Source organism: Pseudorasbora parva, chromosome 8 (genome assembly GCF_024679245.1).
Source record: "Pseudorasbora parva isolate DD20220531a chromosome 8, ASM2467924v1, whole genome shotgun sequence".
Taxonomy (NCBI): Eukaryota; Metazoa; Chordata; class Actinopteri; order Cypriniformes; family Gobionidae; genus Pseudorasbora; species Pseudorasbora parva.
In genome coordinates, this window is record NC_090179.1 from 25,527,714 (window position 1) to 25,547,394 (window position 19,681).

Consider the following 19,681-nt stretch of genomic DNA (forward strand, 5'->3'; position numbering starts at 1 on the left):
GTGATACAAGTATTTGAAATGAACATGACTTCTTAATGTCTAGTGACATATCAGGGCCATTTTATGATTAATTGAAATACATTTCTTAGTTCCTTTAAAAAAGTTCCCCAACTCACACAGCCTTGAGGCAAAAGATGCAGGCATGATCACATCTAAAATAAAATCAACAACTACAGACATGTCTGCAATTCACTGCACGTCTATAGTGCTATAATCACTGATATTTGCTCAATGCATGTTGAAATGACATTAAATGACTCTTTCTATACAGACTTAAACCATAATATATCCTCAATCTAAATTAAACTTACTGAACCTTTACAGCCTCATTTAATTAATGGGCTGTGCAACTATTAGGGCTTAAACATTAGAAAAGCAACAGAGATTTAAAGCATCATTTTCAGTATAGACCTGAAAGATTTATAATAAAACGAACTAAACTATTCTTGATAAACTTGCACAATACTTTGACTGAACCCTGAATCTCTTACCTTGACAGAGCACACCTAGTTTCTGATTTTTGTTCAAAATAAATCCCTTTGGTTTAAGGATATTCCTATGATCGGACGGAGAGCAACAGATGTAGGTGGGTGGGACAGAGCAAATGTAGATCGGTTAATGTTTAACCTGCCCTGGATCCAAGGGCAATTTGGCTTCACAAAGTCAACAAAGTTCAGCCCAGCTTTGACATATTTGCCCAAATAACCTTGAGGAACTGAGAACACAACATCAATAGGACAACTCCTTAATTCTAAGGTAGAACACACAATCAAATAAGGAAGGCAGCAAAAGATGTGTGCATTAGGCTTTGAATGTTTTGTAATGCAAAGACCTGTTGACCTTTGATTATATATTGAATATTTAGATTTTTGAGTGAGAACTCACACGAGTCAGCTGTCCAATGAAGCAGCAGCTGCTGACTCTTAATTTAGGTAGGGCAGATTTTGGGTCTTAGCACAAGTTTTTGTAAGCTTTATATTCTAATCGCTGAATATGCAGAGACACACTTTTGGCAGAGGTCTAACGTCATTGTGTTAATCAACCTTGAGGGTGGCGCTCTAATGTTAATTGACAGGCACGGATAGAATGCTAGAATTGTCTTAATAAAGTATTTATTGCCTCAGAATGTTGTTTTAGAATATTAAGTTTCCAATGAGAAATATAAAGACAACAGGACTATATAACGGCTATTCACAAGAGCACCTTTAAACTAAATTCATTAATTTGATACATTACTCCACATAGGAAGAACAGGCATGCCAACTAATATCGTCTTTGTCTGGAGCAAGGGTTATGTAAAATAACATGAAAAGCAGGGCAGTCTGAAATTATGCCCCACTGGCTCTCAATTAGAGTGTGTTGTAGTTCCATTTTTCACCACAGATTTTCTTTGAAAAACGGTGGGGCGCTGAAACGCTGGGCAGGTATCATAATACATGCCTGCCGAAGCCATACGTTCAATTATCCCGCTCACTATACGACTTTCACAGATATTTGTTGCAGAATGCATTTATACATTTATTTTTGATTCACTTTATATGAGGTCTATGTATTAAATTCATATTTTTTGGTTTGGCCAATGAGTAATGGTTGGTCCAATGCCCAAAGCTGCTTGCGTGAGCACATCAAATCAAATATAAAAACATCAGAGCTGCATGATAAAAAATTCACATAGTCTTAAATTATGCCTGTAGTGTCATAGTTAGGTTATAAAGAGACAAAGCTTATCTGCCACGACAACCTGTTAGTTCCACTGTTGTCTTAGCCAAGATTAACACCCTATCCTGGATCTTTAAAGCTTCACCCAAATTACAATGAAATGAAGGACAAAAGTATTTTCTAGCATACATAAAAAGTTCTTTATAGTTGATGAAACACATTTAAACCATAATGACTTGTTTGGTAACACTTTACAGTGAGGTAATAAATTACTTTTACAGCACCTGAAGTTAATTTCTACATGTATGATACATTTTTAACATTTCAGGTTGTATGAGTTAATATTACACCATGATATATAGACTTTTAAAAGACCCCCTAAAACATGCAGTGAGTTTAGTGGGGGGTAAATGAGACTCATTGAGAATGAGAAATCATGATGTCTGTGGGGTGTTTTTAGCGAACAATCAGCTTGGTGAAATTAAAAGGTACATCTTTGTATCTGTGATATGTTATATTGTTTTAATTGTTATTGTTTAAATATATAGTTTATATTTTTTTTCCCTGACTTTAGTTATTTTTTGGAATAAATAGTAAAATGCTTAAACATTTTGGTTGATATACTTGGTTTTAATAAATATAATATTTATTACATATTTAATGTAAGAATACAAAATAGAATTGCCTTTACTTAGTTTAATTTGTAGATGTAATGTTTAAACAGGAAATGTGACAACATGAAGTGTAACTGGGATGGATGGATGGATGGATGGATGGATGGATGGATGGATGGATGGATGGATGGATGGATGGATGGATGAAAAACAGACTTAGAGAGATAGATAGATAGATAGATAGATAGATAGATAGATAGATAGATAGATAGATAGATAGATAGATAGATAGATAGATAGATAGATAGATAGATAGATAGATAGATAGATAGATAGATAGATAGATAGATAGATAGATAGATAGATAGATAGATAGATAGATAGATTGATTTTAATAAATGCTGTAGAAAATGCTATTCCTTGTTAGTCAATGATACCAAATGCATTAGAAAATGTTCTCAAATTGAACTTTACTGTAACATGTTACTTTTTTCTAATATAAACGCTTCAAAGTATTGTTTACTTGAATATGCCAAGATATTTTTTGACCAAGTAGTTATAAAATAGATACACAAATAGAGGCAATGAGGTAGTAAAATGTCCATTTAGTACTCCTATCCACTGTTTATTACTATTGGCTAATAAACAGCTTTTACATAAAGACTTTCAGACAGACTCACTAGAATGAATGAATGAACTGCAGCAGTGCAGGAGGTCCCTGCTGTGTCAAATACAATCTTCTTCAAAACCTCCGTCCCTTAATAAACACACATCCAATCAAATACCCCTAACATTCTGTTTCCCCACCACAGTGTGTTATACAGGCGATCATACCTCTGTCCTCTGATTAGCTGTGTTCCTCTTTGCAAAACTTTCAGTAGCACAAAACAGGAAGGGGACGGCCAAGTCCGCACCCAAAAACTAGTCCTACCAGTGTGTCTGTACTTATGAGTTTTTAAGTTCTCTCATTCTCTCTGCGTCTTATGGCCTTTTGTAGTTCTGCTTTGTATATGACCAACAGCCAGCCACAGTTCAAGAGAGCTTATCACATCCACACACTCGCTGTCCTCCCTTTCCTCTTTTCTTCTTTAAGGCTCTGGGTTTACACTGGGAGTGGCCACTAACTGTGTGACCAAAACACAATTATATATCTTAAAAAGACACGTACACCTACATGTTAATATGTCCTTACTAACTGTATTGTGTTTACACCCAAACACAGGTGTTAATGGAGTCTTTGCACATTGTAGGAGTGTTTTGAGTGGGTGTGTGTGTTTGTGTCAGGTTTTGCTACATTGTGTGGACCAAATGTCCCTACAAGGATAGCTAAACCTACAACGAGGTACAGTACACTATGTTGTGTTAACGTGTGTCCTGCAAACATTTCCCTGTAATGTGTAAAGTGACTCAGTAGTCTAAGGACAAGGTTAGAACAGGAAAAAAAACTGGCTATGTGAGTTTTTAGATGACAAATATACTTTAGGATTAGTGCAATATAAACTAAAACTAGATTTGGTAAGGGTTGGTAAATGTTTATGCTCACCAAGGCTGCATTTATTTGATTAAAAGTACAGTAAAAGAGCAATATAGTGAAATATTATTTCAATTTATAATAATTGTAAAATATTTTAAAATCTATTCCTGTGATGATACTCTAGTCATACTCTAGTCTTCAGAGTCACATGATCCTTCAGAAATCCTTCTAATATGTTTTGGTGCTCATTTCTTATTATTTGTGCTGAATATATTTTCGTTGCCATTTCTTTAAGGACTTTTTGATTAATAGAAATGTATAACATTTGTAACATTATACATGTCTTTACTATCACTTTTGATTAATTTAATTCATCATTATTTTCTTTAACTTTCATTAATACCTTGCATGTCATTTCAAACTTGCATGACTTATTTTCTTCTGAGGAGAACAAAAAAAATTCCACTCAATGAAAGTCAATAGTGTCAAATTCACCCCGCTCAAAAATTCAAAAACACACTATCCAGCACAGGCCACTCCCCCGTCATGGGTGGACACGCCCTCTTACTGCTGATTGGCTTAATAATGTGTGTTTCGGCGGTGTCCAATCCACTTTCAACAGTGCTTATCCGAAATCACTTACTGCACCTTTAAGTTCTATTTAAAAACAGTTTGGTCCTCTGATCTCCAAGAGCTGGTGGTGATGACACACCTGATGAAGACCTTAATAAATTTCAAGTATAATATTCAACTAGCACTTTGTGCTTCAGACATTTAATCAATCTGTATGATAAATTATCTTCATAATTAAAGCACTGGCTAACAGGATCATGACCTCTGAGTTCGACTTCATGTCTGCTCATCTTAATATCACGACTGACACGTCGGCCTCTCGCCCACCCTTCCCACATAAACACCAACCTCTCTCCCTCCTCTTCTGATTTTTCGGCAATTGCATCTCATTTCAAGGTGACACCGACTGTGCTCCGCTCACGCCACACAATCCATCTCTGAACTCTGAACCACTTTTAAATGAGACAGAAAATCTTTCCAGACCCTCTTGAGGCTGTTGCGAATATAAAAGAGATAGCGATACAGTGTAAACTCAATGAGACCTTAATGCTCTGAAGAAAATGGATTTCTCAGTCCAAATGAATTAGAATTACATTTAGAGGTAACCTTGAATGAAAAGCTTTACCTCAAACACACTGCATGTACCTCCACAGACAGCACCGCAGGTTAATGTGCATGTCTAAGTCGGTCAGAGACATTATGTAAGAGCATGTTGACATTTCTGCAGTGAAACGAGGGTCATTTTCTATAGCATGCTACAAAGGGCATTCTCACTTTCTCATGCTATCACGCTAATGGAGGTTAATTTAGTACAAAGGTGTGACTGAGAGACGAATGCAGCAGATTTGAGCTAATAGAGCGACGCTTGGTAGTGAATGTGGGACCACAGCACTCACCTTCATGGTGGGTGGTGCAGTGCGGGGAGGTGAGGGTGGACATTCTCCCAGAGGCACATTGGAGATGGTCAGCAGCTCTTGCTTCCTGCAAAACACAAGTACACATACACACTGTTAGCCTGGCAAACGGTCAACATACTATGAAGATGACTAACCTGAAATGCAGTAGTTTTGCACAGAAAACTCAAACACAGATGTAGGGGATTTGAGTGGAAACTCAACTTTTTTTAATGAGGAATGAAAAAAGGAAAAGTATAACCTTGAAATCCTTAGAAATGTAGAAACTTTGAAGAAAAAAAAGATACCATTTTCTTCATGTTCCACTAGGCTGTAATTTTGCAGGCTAAAGATTTATTTGAAATATAATGCACTTAAAATTTTCCTCATAAATAAATAAATCTACATTTTGAGATTGCTTAATAAACACCACCATATAATTAATGTAAATGAGTCATGCGATGGAAATTATTTTGAACAAACTGTAGCTATATTTAAATATATTAAAATACTCCTCATCCATACAAAGACTTAACCTCTTCTATGATGAGCACGTTTTTTGTTGTTTTTTCCATCTTAAAATTAATTTTGATATTTTTTAGGCAATGTAAAGTCAGAAATTCAAGAATTCAGCCAAGATGATACCCTCATTAGGTGAATCCTAATGGAAACCAACAATAAACAATATTATTATTACAATTACTATTATAATAATACAAATAATAATAATAATAATAATAATAATAATAAAGTAATAACTTAATTATCCTCATTATTATTATTATATATGGATGTTCAAATAAACTGATGGAACAAATTGGACACAAAACATTTTCATGAATTATTTAGGCTAATATTAGTTATTAAACAGGTCTCAAAATGTAGATGATTTTAGCTTTTAGTGTCTATTTGGGCGAAATGTGCTTTTATTATGTCATTCTGACCACCACACAAAGTTAACCGGGCAGATCAACAGACTTTTTTTAGACCAAACAGCAATATTTTGGAGTTTTGCACTAAAACAAAAGACTGTCCCTTGGGTGTAGATGTATACAAACACACACACAGAGGGCAGAGGGTCAGTGCAGTACCCTTTGAAAAAGTCTACTGAAAAGAACACGGTTATGCCTCCAGAGACTAAGGTGAAAGCCTGTCGGATAGAAAAACCCAATAACATCAGTTCTTCTGTTTGCCTTGGTATCTGCACAGAGACATAACAAGAACAACTGAGAGCAGCCAGCCCTGCAGACAAACTGCTGTAGGTCAAAAAAAGAAGTAAAGCGGTATAAGGGGGTGTGGGGGCAAGGCGTACAGAAAGGCGCAAGTCTCCATGCAGGAACATGATCGCATTTTAAAAGCAGTTCTTTCAGCCAACGACAAATGAGAGAGGGGCTACTTGGAATCAGAGGTTAAAATTAGTCAGGCAGACAAACTCAGGTCTAGAAAAGCAGCTCCTTGCAGACGGTCTCAAGTGAGGGTCCATTAAAATCTTCCCTTACATTACACCTCTGAGGGTCATTAAACTCCAAAAACATTGAACACATGCTGTAGCTGGAAAAAGCCACATTAATACAAAAATGAGGCTGTGAAGGTTTCAATGAAATATTTAGAAGAGTTCAATATGTGAGAAGGGAAAATGTATACATAATATTTAGTATTTATATCATAATACCACAATAACCACAAAGGTTATATGCATTTTATTTTTACTGTGACATCAAAAATTGGTATTAAAAATCCTATTTTAACCTGAAAATAAAGGAAGTTGTAGGACTTTAGGGTTATGATGTAAAATGAAGACGCAAATATATAAGATTCAGTACTATTACCAATCAAATAACCAAATTTGTTATATTGATCAGAAAATAAATGATGGTTAGGGCTGAGCGATATGGCCCAAAAAAATTATCACGATATAATTTTCCATATCAGTCGATATCGATAAATATCACGATAAATGTAAAATCTTTATTTCTTTAAAGTTTAACGGCATATTTTTGCTCCTGAGTGAAATATGTAGAAAACAGACAGCTAACTGTGGTTTTAAACTATCCTTTATTGTCAAAACATGAAAAACACTTCCCAAACAGGTGAACAATTTATTAAAATAAGGTAGATTTATTTATTAAAATCTTAATTTTGGTCAGCATTTTTTTACTCTACACTGTATATAAATAATAGCCTATCATTACTTATTTTGTAAGTAAAACACTAAAAACGCAAATGGGCAAAAAAAAAAAGGTCCACTGTGCATCTCTCTCTCTCTCTCTCTCTCTCTCTCTCTCTCTCTCTCTCTCTCTCTCTCTCTCTCTCTCTCTCTCTCTCTCTCTCACACACACACACACACACACACACACACACACACGCATCTCACCGACACACACACACGCGCGTGCGCATCTCACCGTCACACACACACACCTCACCGACAGTGGGCTGGTCGCAAGAGGAGGGAGAGAGCAAAGTTCGGTATTTCTGGATCTCCAGTAAGGGCTGTCTAGTCTATTTTATTCATTTTAAACATCGGATGGTATCGCCAAAATATCTCCAAACCACTGAAGTTGAGCGAACTAACTTGTCAAAGATATATTTGTCCTCCGAGCTGGGCTCTGAGTTTTCTTCACTATCGCTCATTTTTCTTGCTTCACTTCACTCCGATCCTCCAAGCCTGTCAGCCACAGACTGTAAACAGCAGCGCGTGCAGCACCCAGAAGCCCGGTCTGCAATAAGCATCCGCAGCATTACGCATAGCGCGTAAGCATTATATCGAGAATTTATCGAACTGTTGTTATCGTTTTATCGAGAAATATTTATTTTTAATGTTTTATCGTGATAATTATCATTATCGTTTCATCGCCCGGCCCTTTACAATAAGGTCCCTAATATAGCATATATGGAGTTCACACCACAACTATACTAGAATCACTTTCGGAATTATTTTTTTCCAACTGATGAATGATAAAAACATTGAAAGCCAATCAGAATCTATCCTGCTTGGGAGTGCTTGAGTGCATTTCAATTGGATGACGATGCTTAGAATGAACCGAATGTTAGTTGATGTGGACACTAATGTAGTTATCATTATGGTTATCTTTATAGTTGTCATTCTTGGTATGAACAAATGAGCAATGCATTTGTTACAGTCTTTATAATTATTTGTTGATGTTAATACTGACAATAAAAAAACACAACTATTCATTTACATTTACATTTATGCATTTAGCAGACGCTTTTATCCCAAGCGACTTATAACTCAAGAGTACAGGAAGAGATCTGTCAAGAAGAGCAAAACGTTTTTATACTACTCAGAGTAGCAAAAAACAGAAAAGGGAAGGAAAAAAAGAAAGAAGAGATTTTTATTTTATTTTTTATTTATGATAAGATTAAGTGCTCATGGAAGAGATCAGTTTTTACCTGTCTTTTGAATGAGGCGAGTGGTTCTGTCGTGCGTATAATGGAGGATGGGAGATCGTTCCACCAACCAGGAACAATGAATGAAAATGTTCTGGAGAGGGATTTCTTGCCTCTCTGTCATTAGCTGAGCGAAGGCTTCTGGTGGGGGTTTAGACACGTAGGAGTGAGTCGAAGTATGCGGACGAAGTAAGATCCATAAGCAAGAGTCAGAGCTTTGAATTTGATCCGGGGAATGAGTGGTAGCCATTGCAGAGAGATGAAAAGATGTGTGACATGAGCCCTTTTGGGCTCATTGAAGACAAGACGTGCTGCAGCATTCTGGATCATTTGCAGTGGTTTGATTGCACTTGATGGAAGTCCAGCCAAAAGCTAATTGCAATTGTCAAGTCTTGAAATGACTAAGGCTGGGACAAGCAGCTGTGTTGCATGCTCCGTAAAGAACGGTCTGATTTTCCTGATGTTGTGCAATGCAAACCTGCATGACCGAGCTGTCTTTGAAATGTGGTCTTTGAAGGACAACTGATCATCAAAGATTACTCCAAGATATCTGACCGACCCTGAAGGGGTAATCAAAGATGAAGCCAGCTGGATGGTAAAATCGTGTTGTATGGTCAGATTAGCAGGGAAGACAAGCAGCTCTGTCTTTGCTAAGTTGAGCTCCAGGTGATGTTTTTTCATCCATGTCGAGATGCCCGCCAGACTACTTGAGATTCATGCAGCTACTGTCGGATCATCTGGTTGAAATGAGAGGTAGAGCTGTGTGTCATCAGCATAACAATGATATGAGAGACCATGTGCCTGAATGATGGGTCCCAATGATGTTGTGTAAATGGAAAAGAGGAGAGGTCCAAGCACTGAGCCCTGAGGAACCCCCGTGGTCAGTTGATGTGTTTTGGATACCTCTCCTCTCCAGGCAACCTTGAAAGACCAACCTGTGAGATAGGACTCAAACCAGTGGAGTGGGGTCCCTGTGATGCCCAGTGATGAGAGGGTGGACAGAAGAATCTGATGATTCACAGTGTCAAAGGCAGTAGATAGATCGCAAAGGACGAGGACTGATGATTTGGAAGCAGCTTTTGCCATCCGCAGGGCTTCAGTAACTGACAATAAAGCCGTCTCAGTTGAGTGGCCCTTTTTGAAACCTGACTGGTTTACGTCCAGTTGATTAGACTGTGAGAGGAAAGATGAGACCCGGTTGAAAACAACTCTTTCAAGTGTTTCCGCTATGAATGGTAGGAGAGAAACAGGTCTGTAGTTCTGTAGTACAAGTGATGTGTCTAATGTGGGTTTTTTAAGCAGTGGGGTTACAAGAGCCTGCTTGAATGTGGTAGGGAAGATGCCGGTGCAGAGAGATGTGTTGATGAGGTGTGTGAGTGCTGGTAAGAGTGTAGGGGAGATGGCTTGTAGAAGGTGTGAGGGGATGGGATATAGAGGGCAGGTAGTGGGAAGGCTGGAGACGAGAAGTTTAGATACTTCAGCCAGTGAATGTAGAGAAGGAGGAGAGAAAATGTTTGGCTGTGTATATTGCTAATTTAAAATCATGTGTGTGTGGAGGTGGGAACTGACTGCTGATGATTGTGGTTTTATCTTTGAAAAAATTGGTTAATTTTTTCCCTCATGAAAAATGGGTTAAATGGGAAAAAATGGGTTCAAAGCTATTCATTGTTAGTTCATGTTAGCTCAAGTCCATGAAATAATGTTAAAAGCTACAACTTATGATTGTATTAATAAATACTGAAAATAACATTAACTAAGATTAATACATGCTTCAGAACTATTTTTCATTGTTGTTAACTAATGTCAAAAAGACTAATGATTACATCAGAAAATTATGTAAAATAAAATATTTTAAATAGTGATCGAATTTATTAATAAAACATTCAGTAGTCTTTCTTCCCTCATTATGTGGTTAAAGGAATTTTTTTTTAAAAGTGTGCAGACAATGTTTTTCTTTACTACTTATTGGTTTAATTTTCGTCTGTATAATAAAAACTGTTATGAAAAACAAAAACAAATAAAACATCCAGTAGTCTAATGTAGTCCAGTAGTCTAATGCAGACACAAGGCAAATCTGCTGTTTCATTGCCTAGAAGGTTTCAGCATGAGTAGGTTACCTGAACATTACTAAAATATCACATCAAGTGAAGGGACACAGTCAATGTTAATGTACTTTGTTGATGCGCATATACTCTTTTTTTCCCCTCTGAAATACATCCAGCACACAGAAACCGTTCACATAGACTTAAAAGCTAAATATGAGTGTGCTGCCAGACTTTCCATTGTTAAGGGGAAACACTGAGTAAATATCTATTCCATCTACCCATGACTGCAGCTGCTTGACGGGACATGCTCCAGAACACCAGGACTCTTGTTGAAAACGACCAGTCGTGTCCCAAATTCATGTCTATACTGCACTGCACCTTTTTCCCAGCTGGGACACCAGAACAATGCCAGCTGCTGCTATGGCTCGGAAGTCAAGAGGACAAACAGATGGACACAGCAGAGGCTGACGTCAAAGTTTGCGGGACCAATCCCAGCCCCAGTATTTTGAGACTGTTCCATCAAATTAGGCAGATTCCAACAAGCGTTACCGACTGACCGCACTATGTGTTTTGTGTGGTGAACTGAGAAACCACAGAAATGTCAATGTTGTAACATCTTAATACCGGACCTGAAACACTGTACATATGCGCTGCTTTCACATGCAGTCTGAAACTGGTGTAGCTTAAGAGGCACAATGTAATGCGCCTTGTTAAAAGGAATGCAATCAGCATTTTGACTGTCTAATGGCACACATTGCTGATGTAACTGCATCCCTGACTAGGCCTACATCACTCTCACTTTGCATGAGGGGACAGGACCACAGACACAGCACCACAAACTCCACTAAATGCTCAGAGATCGATCATTACACAACAGAGGGAGAATTTCAATAGTTAATGATCAAATATTCGGTTTACAAAAACAAAAATGGATACAACACTTAAGTCTGGAATACAAAACAACAAGTATAGAGGCTGTATGTGGTTAATTCGTTGAATATAAGAACAAACACCTAACCAGAACCTTTGCAGTGGTTTGGACAGGGTGGGACGTTCTCAGTTTCACCTTCAGCTGAGTGAAATTTAATTAAAAAAAAATCACAAATAATTACATAGAAATGGCAAATAAAACTTTGAATTAAACATTAAACAAAATGACTGAAATAGTATTTACTTGTAAAATGTATTACAATGATCTTCTAATCACAATCAATAATCAAACTAAGTTCATTTTAATTTTAATTTTTTTTTATTATTTTTTTTTTTTTTTTTTTACAGTGTAGTGAAATTGCTGTGAATGACTATTTCAGTCTGTCTACTTCAAAATATTTTGTATAATTAGTGCTGTCAATCGATACAAACAATTAACGGATTAATCACGATTAAAAACATTGGAGTTAATATTTTTTATATTGTAATAATTTCACAGTTACTCTCCAAATTAAAATAGAAACAACCTAAAAACAGTATATTTTAAATATTTGTTGTAATGGCATCTTCCTATGAATGAAGGCCAGTATTACTGACACTAATAGATGTCTCTATAAAATTGATTTTTTTAAAACATTAATGCTAGACATTCAATGTTACAGTATAATTTAAAGTTATATACATTTCAACATTGAATAGGCTTTTTAAAAATAGTTATTTTAATTTAAGTGAACTTAAAACCATCTTCACATAAACCCATTAATAAATGTCATATTTTGCATTGAATAAATCTATCAAACACCTTTCTTAACTGCATAAATGATCAATTAAATATACATATATTAAAGCTACAATTTTCTCTGTTACCATTGTTCTTTGGTTAATATTAATGACAGACATCACAACAACTGGTTTATTATAGGCTGCTGAGACTTTAAGATCTGCTGCTGCCGAACAGGACGTGGATCTGACACACTGTCACATCCATCACAACAAAACTTAATTTAAAGGTGTCATGAACTGGCTTTGTTTATTTTTTTATACTGTTGTTTGAGGTCAACTAATGATGTCTGTGTGGTTTAACATTCAAAAACATCATAACTAATAAGTAATAGGGTATTTTCTACACTGGTTTTGAGTCTCTCTCCTGTACACTGGGTTTTGATGGGCGTGCCACACTGGAGACAGAAGTTAACGCCCACGGCTAGGATTGGATAATATTTGTATATTTAATGAGCTTCAGCTCCCCTGTTCAGTTCAGTTCACATGAGGTAGGGGTTGTTTTAAAAATGGCAACCGGAATAAACGTCTTTATCAAACAAACACAATGACTTATTTCTCATCCACCCGCAATCGATTGGACAATTATTTTTGTATTACATAGCCCGCACAATCAGTCAATAAGCACGAACCACACACACACACACACACACACACACACACACACACACACACACACACACACACACACACACACGTGTACTCATGCCCTTCAAATGTCAAGTCAAGAGAGAGAGATAACAGTGTAGAACAAGAAAGGAATATTATGAGATTTATCGGCCTGCCGATGGGCTTTCGATTTGGTAGCCCGTCCGGAAAACACATAGCCCCAGGACGTTGGGCTTTGCAAGCCCTGGCCCATACATGTCTGAGTCCAGCGTGCTAAAGGTATGCTCTGTTAGACATAAAGCAAAACGATCTATAACAATGCAATACTATTACATATATAAAAAACACGTTTTACTCACATAAGTGTGTTGCACCATTCCTCCATTGTGTTTTAATCTTAAATGTCTGAAGATCCAGCACCGTCCTGAGATTTCTTTACAAACGATTCTGCAGTGAAATGAAGTGAACATGTCTTCCCCACGTGAGCTGGAACTTCATTAAAAATAAAGTTCAACCACACATTCCTAATATTAGGATCCAAAGGAAGTTTCTGCATTGACTGTTCTTCCGCAACCAGGAATAGCGGAATATCTTGCTATCTTCTTCGCCGCTCCATGAGTTCGGTGGGCGGGGCTACTGAATTAGACATGCTGTAGAATCGTGTTTCGACGTAACGATGCGCACATGTTTGGGAACTGTTGTCTATAAAAGCTTTTCTTTGACTAACAAGGATTTTGTTTAGCTCTGAAACTTACAGGATATTTGTATATTACCATGACCTTTTGTATGTCAAAAGCTCAAGGGAAAGTTGATTTCTTATTTCATCACCCCTTTAAGAATTTATTTAACTAATTGAACTGCTCTTATGAGAATACTCTATAAAAATGTGTATTTTGGCATAATTCTGCATGTTATTGTTTGTTGAAAGAGCATGAAAGAGAACTCGATTATGGTGTGTTCTCGTTTGTCTTGTCCTGCTTGAATGTTTTAACAGAATTTGCATGAATAAGAGCATGATAACATAATGTACGTAATGCTAGCCGGCAGCCGCTGAAAACGCATTTAACTTAAATATTTTTGTCTCATGCGTTAATAATTTTGACAGCACTAATACTTACAAATACTATTTTAGTCTATGTAATTTTTTGTGAAATGTGTGTGTGTGTGTGTGTGTGTGTGTGTGTGTGTGTGTGTGTGTGTGTGTGTGTGTGTGTGTGTGTGTGTGTATGTTTGTGTGTGTACTCACTGTGATAAAGATTTCATTTGTTTAAGGTCATAAAGTATATATGGGGGATGTGGAAAAAGGCTGAGATGTTTGCTGTGCTTTGCACAATGGAAAGATGAAGACTTATAAATAGGCTTATATGAAAGTTATATGAAACTTTTTTTCCTGGAACTGCAGAGTGTGTTTATGATGCTGACTTATGAATAAAGTCGTACAGCAGCCCTGAAACACAATTAACAATCACAGTAATCCACCGTCACGGCTTTATTAGAGTCTTATCAGCTCATAAGGAGAACCCGGGAAGTTGTGATATCTCTAGTTGTCCTGCACATGCTGTCTCCCCTCATTTCCAGTCCACAGTTTCATCACAAGGCTGTATATCTGCCTCTTCAATTAGGCCTGATTCAATACTAATCACATCTGCCCAGTGATTATGATTATCTAAAGTTCCGGCAACATGCCTCATGCTTTGATTACACTCCAGAGAGAGAAAGAAAACATACATGCTGAGTAATTACGGACGATTCCAATTGGCCCAAATATTCAGTGGTGGAATATTTGTAACCAATTTTCTAAATAAAACGTATATATGAACATCACATGCGTCTTCATTCTTTTCACATATTTTTGAGTCAGGAAGAACATTTTATGTAAACAGTAAATACATTAAGTACAATACAAGAAGATTTTGATTTCAAATAAATGCTGCTCTTTTTCTATTAAAGCTACACTGTGTGATATTTTCCCCCATCTAGCGGTGTAAAGGTATATGACCATCCAGCGAAAAATACTTTCTGTTCCTCTCAATTCTAATTTCGTTTCAACTCCTACGGTGGCCGATTTAGTCCAAGATTAACATGGCAATCCCCCTCTTCACATTCGACACGGTGCCATCGAGTGTGAAAACGCGAAAGGCGAAGCTTAAATTTATGGGTATGTCCCTCTTTGGCTAATGTACTTTCAAGATGGAGGGGCAACATGGCGACCGGCATTCGAACCCCTCACCCGTATGTATTTTCAATGGCATATTATAAACTTACGAGAATACTTTATTACTTGAAAGAAGTAAATATACATTAATGAGCACGTATTTTTGAAAGAACTAAGTGTTTTTAGCTAAGAATAAACTAAAAAAGTTACACAGTGTAGCTTTAATAAAAGTATGCTTTAAAAATATATCATGGTTTCCACAAAAATATAAAAGCAGCACAACTGTCTGTATTCAACATTGATAACAATGGGAAATGTTTCTTGAGGAGCAAATCATCATAGTAGAATGATTTCTGGAGGATCATGTGACACTGGAGTAACAATGCTTAAAATTCAGCTTTGCATCACAGTAATAAATTTAATTTCAAAATATATTAAAACAGAAAACAGTTACTTTTAATTGTAATAATCCCAAAGCCATGGTGAACAGAATAGACTGTAATGTAGTGTAATGTAATATAATATATAGTTTTATTCAATTCCTTATTTTTTCAATTACTTTCCTCATTTATTCAATTACTTATTTGGAAAGTTTGCATATTCCAATATCATTTTGTGATACTACATGTTGACTATACATTATCACAATTAAATAGGACAGGAGAGAAGACCATACTAGATGAAAGGGAGTATTGCCTGAGGGCTGACAATTAGGTTAAATCCTCATTATAAATGTTATTTTTGACCTTGATAAACACTCATGAAGACTTATAATGAACTTGATCGGTCCCCGTGTGATCACTGCAAATGGCAAATCACTGCAGTAATGGACTTAATATTCAGCAAATTAGAAAGAAGACAAGCAGAAGCAATTTAATTGTTACCTACCAAAATGCACTGTGTGTTTGTTCTGCTCTCATAAACTAATTTAATATGATCCCGTCAGGTTCATTCTTTTACTGATACATTATGCACATACGAGTCTGCGGCCTAAACATCATCTCATATGATTATGCAATTATTATGACAGTGTCAAAGCTCTGCTTATCAACTGAACTGACAGTTCACATGCTGAGTAGTCTTTTATCATTCTTCTCCCAGCAAGGGATTATGGGAAGCAATACCAGTGTTGTTTAATGTTTTTCCTCAGATAACTCTTAGAGTGGTCAGAGAGCTGCTTCCTGTTGTACGTTGATATGTTGAGTCTATTTATAGAAAGTGTTAAATTTGGACTGCAGCCAGTGTGCCATGATGTACCAAATAGACATATTCAGTCACACACACAACTGAAAATTCCTTGGACAACAAAAGTAATTTTGACAAACTCCATATGGAAATTTAATTAAGAAATAATTGCTGCTGAAACAGAACGTTTTAACACATAAAAGGAACAATCGATACTGAGTGCTGTTAAAACCCTCTCTTGCTTTTAGTCCCTGCTGTGCTAACAAGAATGAGAAAGTCGCTCAATAGTGATCAATTAAAGCATTCAGTCTGTTTTCTTAGATTTTTTTCTGGTTTAACTTTTGTAAACAAAGTATTAAAGTACTAGAGGAATTTGCCAGGATAAGGTGTTACGACTTTTATTTGATCAAATTATCTTATTCTTTCTTTACAGACTACACAAAAATTAACATTCAAAAATAACATCATAAAACGAGCCCAAGAAAGTCACTTCAACTCCAAAAACTAGCAGTTGTCAACCTTGTTTGGATCAATTAATAATGTAATATACACATTAGGGTTATTTATAAACTTCTTGATTTTTTTTTTTTAAATAGGAAAGCGGTTGGCCCCTGACACTTTGCACCTGTTCTCTATTTTACTCTACTGAGATTTTGCCCACGGCCTGTGGACAATCAATAACTAAATTAATAAAGCCATTCAGTCACCATTACACATTAGCAAAACTAGCCTCGCTACTATGGCAACTCCTGGTTGACATATGGCTAATAACTCTCAGCAGGATGAGAGTAACAATAAAGAGCTTAATATAATTTACGTAACTGTATAATTTACACGTTATTTCATCCCTTTTCTACAGAATATGGCTAAAACACAGTTTTTCAGCTTAATTAAATTAAGTTCTGAGGATCAAACAATCTAGATGCCACAGTCGGTGGAACAAAATCAAAATCTTTTTTATTTTTAAGTTGCATTATCTACTCTCCAAGTTCATAAACACTGTGCTGGTTATTTTCCATTCCATTCCTAAAATAAAATAATATAAATAAAATATATTTATAATAAAATATAATACACAAATCAGTTTTATTTACAACTTTGAGAAATATATATTTTTATAAGTGTGTTTTTTTAAAGGGGTCGGAAATACAATTTTTCTTGATCTTTTGACATAAAAGATGTCAATGTACTAAAAAAATCCTGTACATTTCAGAACTAAAAACGTCCTAAAAGAGCTCTTATTGAAACCAAGCTTAGAAAACGCCTCTGCAGAAGAAGGTCAAAGGCTACTTCTACATTCTACCTCTTTAGCCCCGCCCACTGCTTCGTATATGTCATGTAGTTGTATATACGAGATAGACACATGACGTTATGATTCACAGCTTCGGACCAAAGTAGTCACTGAGGCACCAAAGGACTTTTTTCGGAAGGAACTTCGGAAGGAGAATGGAAGTGTTTATGTCATTGAAAAGTTCAGGGGCATCTGATTGATTAGGTATAGGAGCAGTCTATGGGAGGGAGTGTGAGTGTAATGGAGGCCAGCTAGTAGTTGCTGTGTGAGTAAACCTCACTCCTGAGGCAACTGAGGCTAGATAGAGGTTGCGGCCTTTAGCCACCTTGTTAGCACGTCCGACTCTCATGCCCAGTTTCCGGCAGTTCAAACAGCAGGACCTTTTTTACAGTCTATGCATCCAACAGTAATGCCGCAACACACAACAGTGTTTTCACCATGAGTTTTGCTTTGACTGATACAGATCATTAGATCTGTACTGAGTATTTATACAGTACCACTGTAGTCAAACTGAATAGCTGTGATTTCTGTTATTTCCTTTGCTTCGGCATTTATCGAGTTAATGCATTCGATTATCAGATACAGAATAAAGCAGGTAGAGAATGCTGCTTTTGTTAATGATTTTATCTAAGCCATTTGCTATAATCCTGAATAAAAGCTTCACTGAGCGACATCAGTTTAGTCATCAGTAAGCCATTACAACAAATTTTATTTTATTTAAAACAATACACCGAATACAACAAATGTCAATACGTTTTTCACTATATCGAAGAGGATGAACTATGAATAGCCTATAGTGTGACAAACAATGCCACATTCATTCCTAACTTCATAAACACCTTGAGTCATCCTGTCAATTATTGACCCCAAGCACTAACTTATTTTAATATGCAAAACTGTTCCCCAATCACAGCAGTGAACGTTAATTCTTGAATGTGGCACGCTCATTAAATAGGAGTGTTCAAAAGAGAGGGTCAAAAACACGGCAGAAAATGGCTTATTACTTCTAAATTAGAATGATTTTTGGTATAAAATTCTTGAAAATATTATAAGTGGACCTCAAAAGTTCAAGTTTATGAATTTTATGAAAAAGCTAAATAAGAGAACAAGTCGGCTACTGGCAAGAGAACAGACACAAACCTGTTGTATGTAATCCAACAAGATGTAATCCCTCTTTCCAACTGTCTGAATAAATCAAATTCATTCTCACATCAACAATATTTTCCCTCACCTGTTTGGCAGTATTCAGTCTGATGTAGGTTTTTGCCTCCAGCATGACTCTGGGAGCAGCTCGTGTTTATTTGCCTTCAGACAAATTGGACAGTTGTTCGTTTTGGAGGCTTTCCACATTCAAAAAGTCTTAGACTCTCACAGAGTCCCAGCAGACCAGCACAGGGGAGACGCTGCCATTGAGCAGGGCTTTTGATATCACTCCTTCTATTAAAGCAACCTGTGCTCCTCTGGGGTTTTTAAATGCATTAATCCTTTGTCCATATCTCTAAATCAACAGTCTAACAGGAGACAAAGAGGACGCCACAGGGTTTTGAGAGCGAGAATGGGAGAGAGAAAGGGTAAAAGAAAAGTGACTTCTAAAAATACCCTCATCAGTTCAACTGCTCTGTAAATAGGCTCTATACAACCTGTCAGTGAAACCGTTTCGGAGCGCTTGTTAAGAGAGACATGGTCACCTCATCTATTCCACTTACAGATAGAGTTCAATGGACCAATATTTACGCACATACCGGAAGAGGAACTTTTATTTTGATAATGACTGGCAACTATACCGCCATATAAAAGGTAAAATGCAGTAACTATAGCAACAATGAAGCTTGGCAATGGCTCCAGAGTCTTTTGATTGATTTGATATCACTTTTCACACTCTGTCTTCTCTGAAACTGGGCTTAGTAAAGCTAAACTCATCTGTCAGAGGACAGGCCATTAACTAAAAGATCTGATTTTGTTCACAAATCCATCAATGATGAGGTTGACATGATGCTTATTTTTTGTCCATATCAAAAATACATGAAATGTATTTTTAAAAAAACATTGAAAACAATGTATT

General features: G+C 36.5%; 1 protein-coding gene across 7 annotated transcripts in view; it reads right to left on the reverse strand.

The window, feature by feature from the left end:
• rap1gap2a (RAP1 GTPase activating protein 2a) overlaps positions 1–19,681 on the reverse strand; it is a 98,740-nt gene that overhangs the window by 23,081 nt on the left and 55,978 nt on the right. For 5 of the 7 annotated variants that reach the window (XM_067450513.1, XM_067450511.1, XM_067450512.1 and 2 more), the window contains one exon: positions 5,217–5,301. In XM_067450513.1, coding sequence (XP_067306614.1) covers positions 5,217–5,222 — 6 coding nt within the window. In that variant the 5' untranslated portion in view covers positions 5,223–5,301. Of the gene's footprint in view, positions 1–491; positions 585–3,107; positions 3,164–5,216; positions 5,302–19,681 lie in introns of those variants that run through there. The other 2 variants (XM_067450515.1, XM_067450514.1) reach the window with 2 other exon arrangements.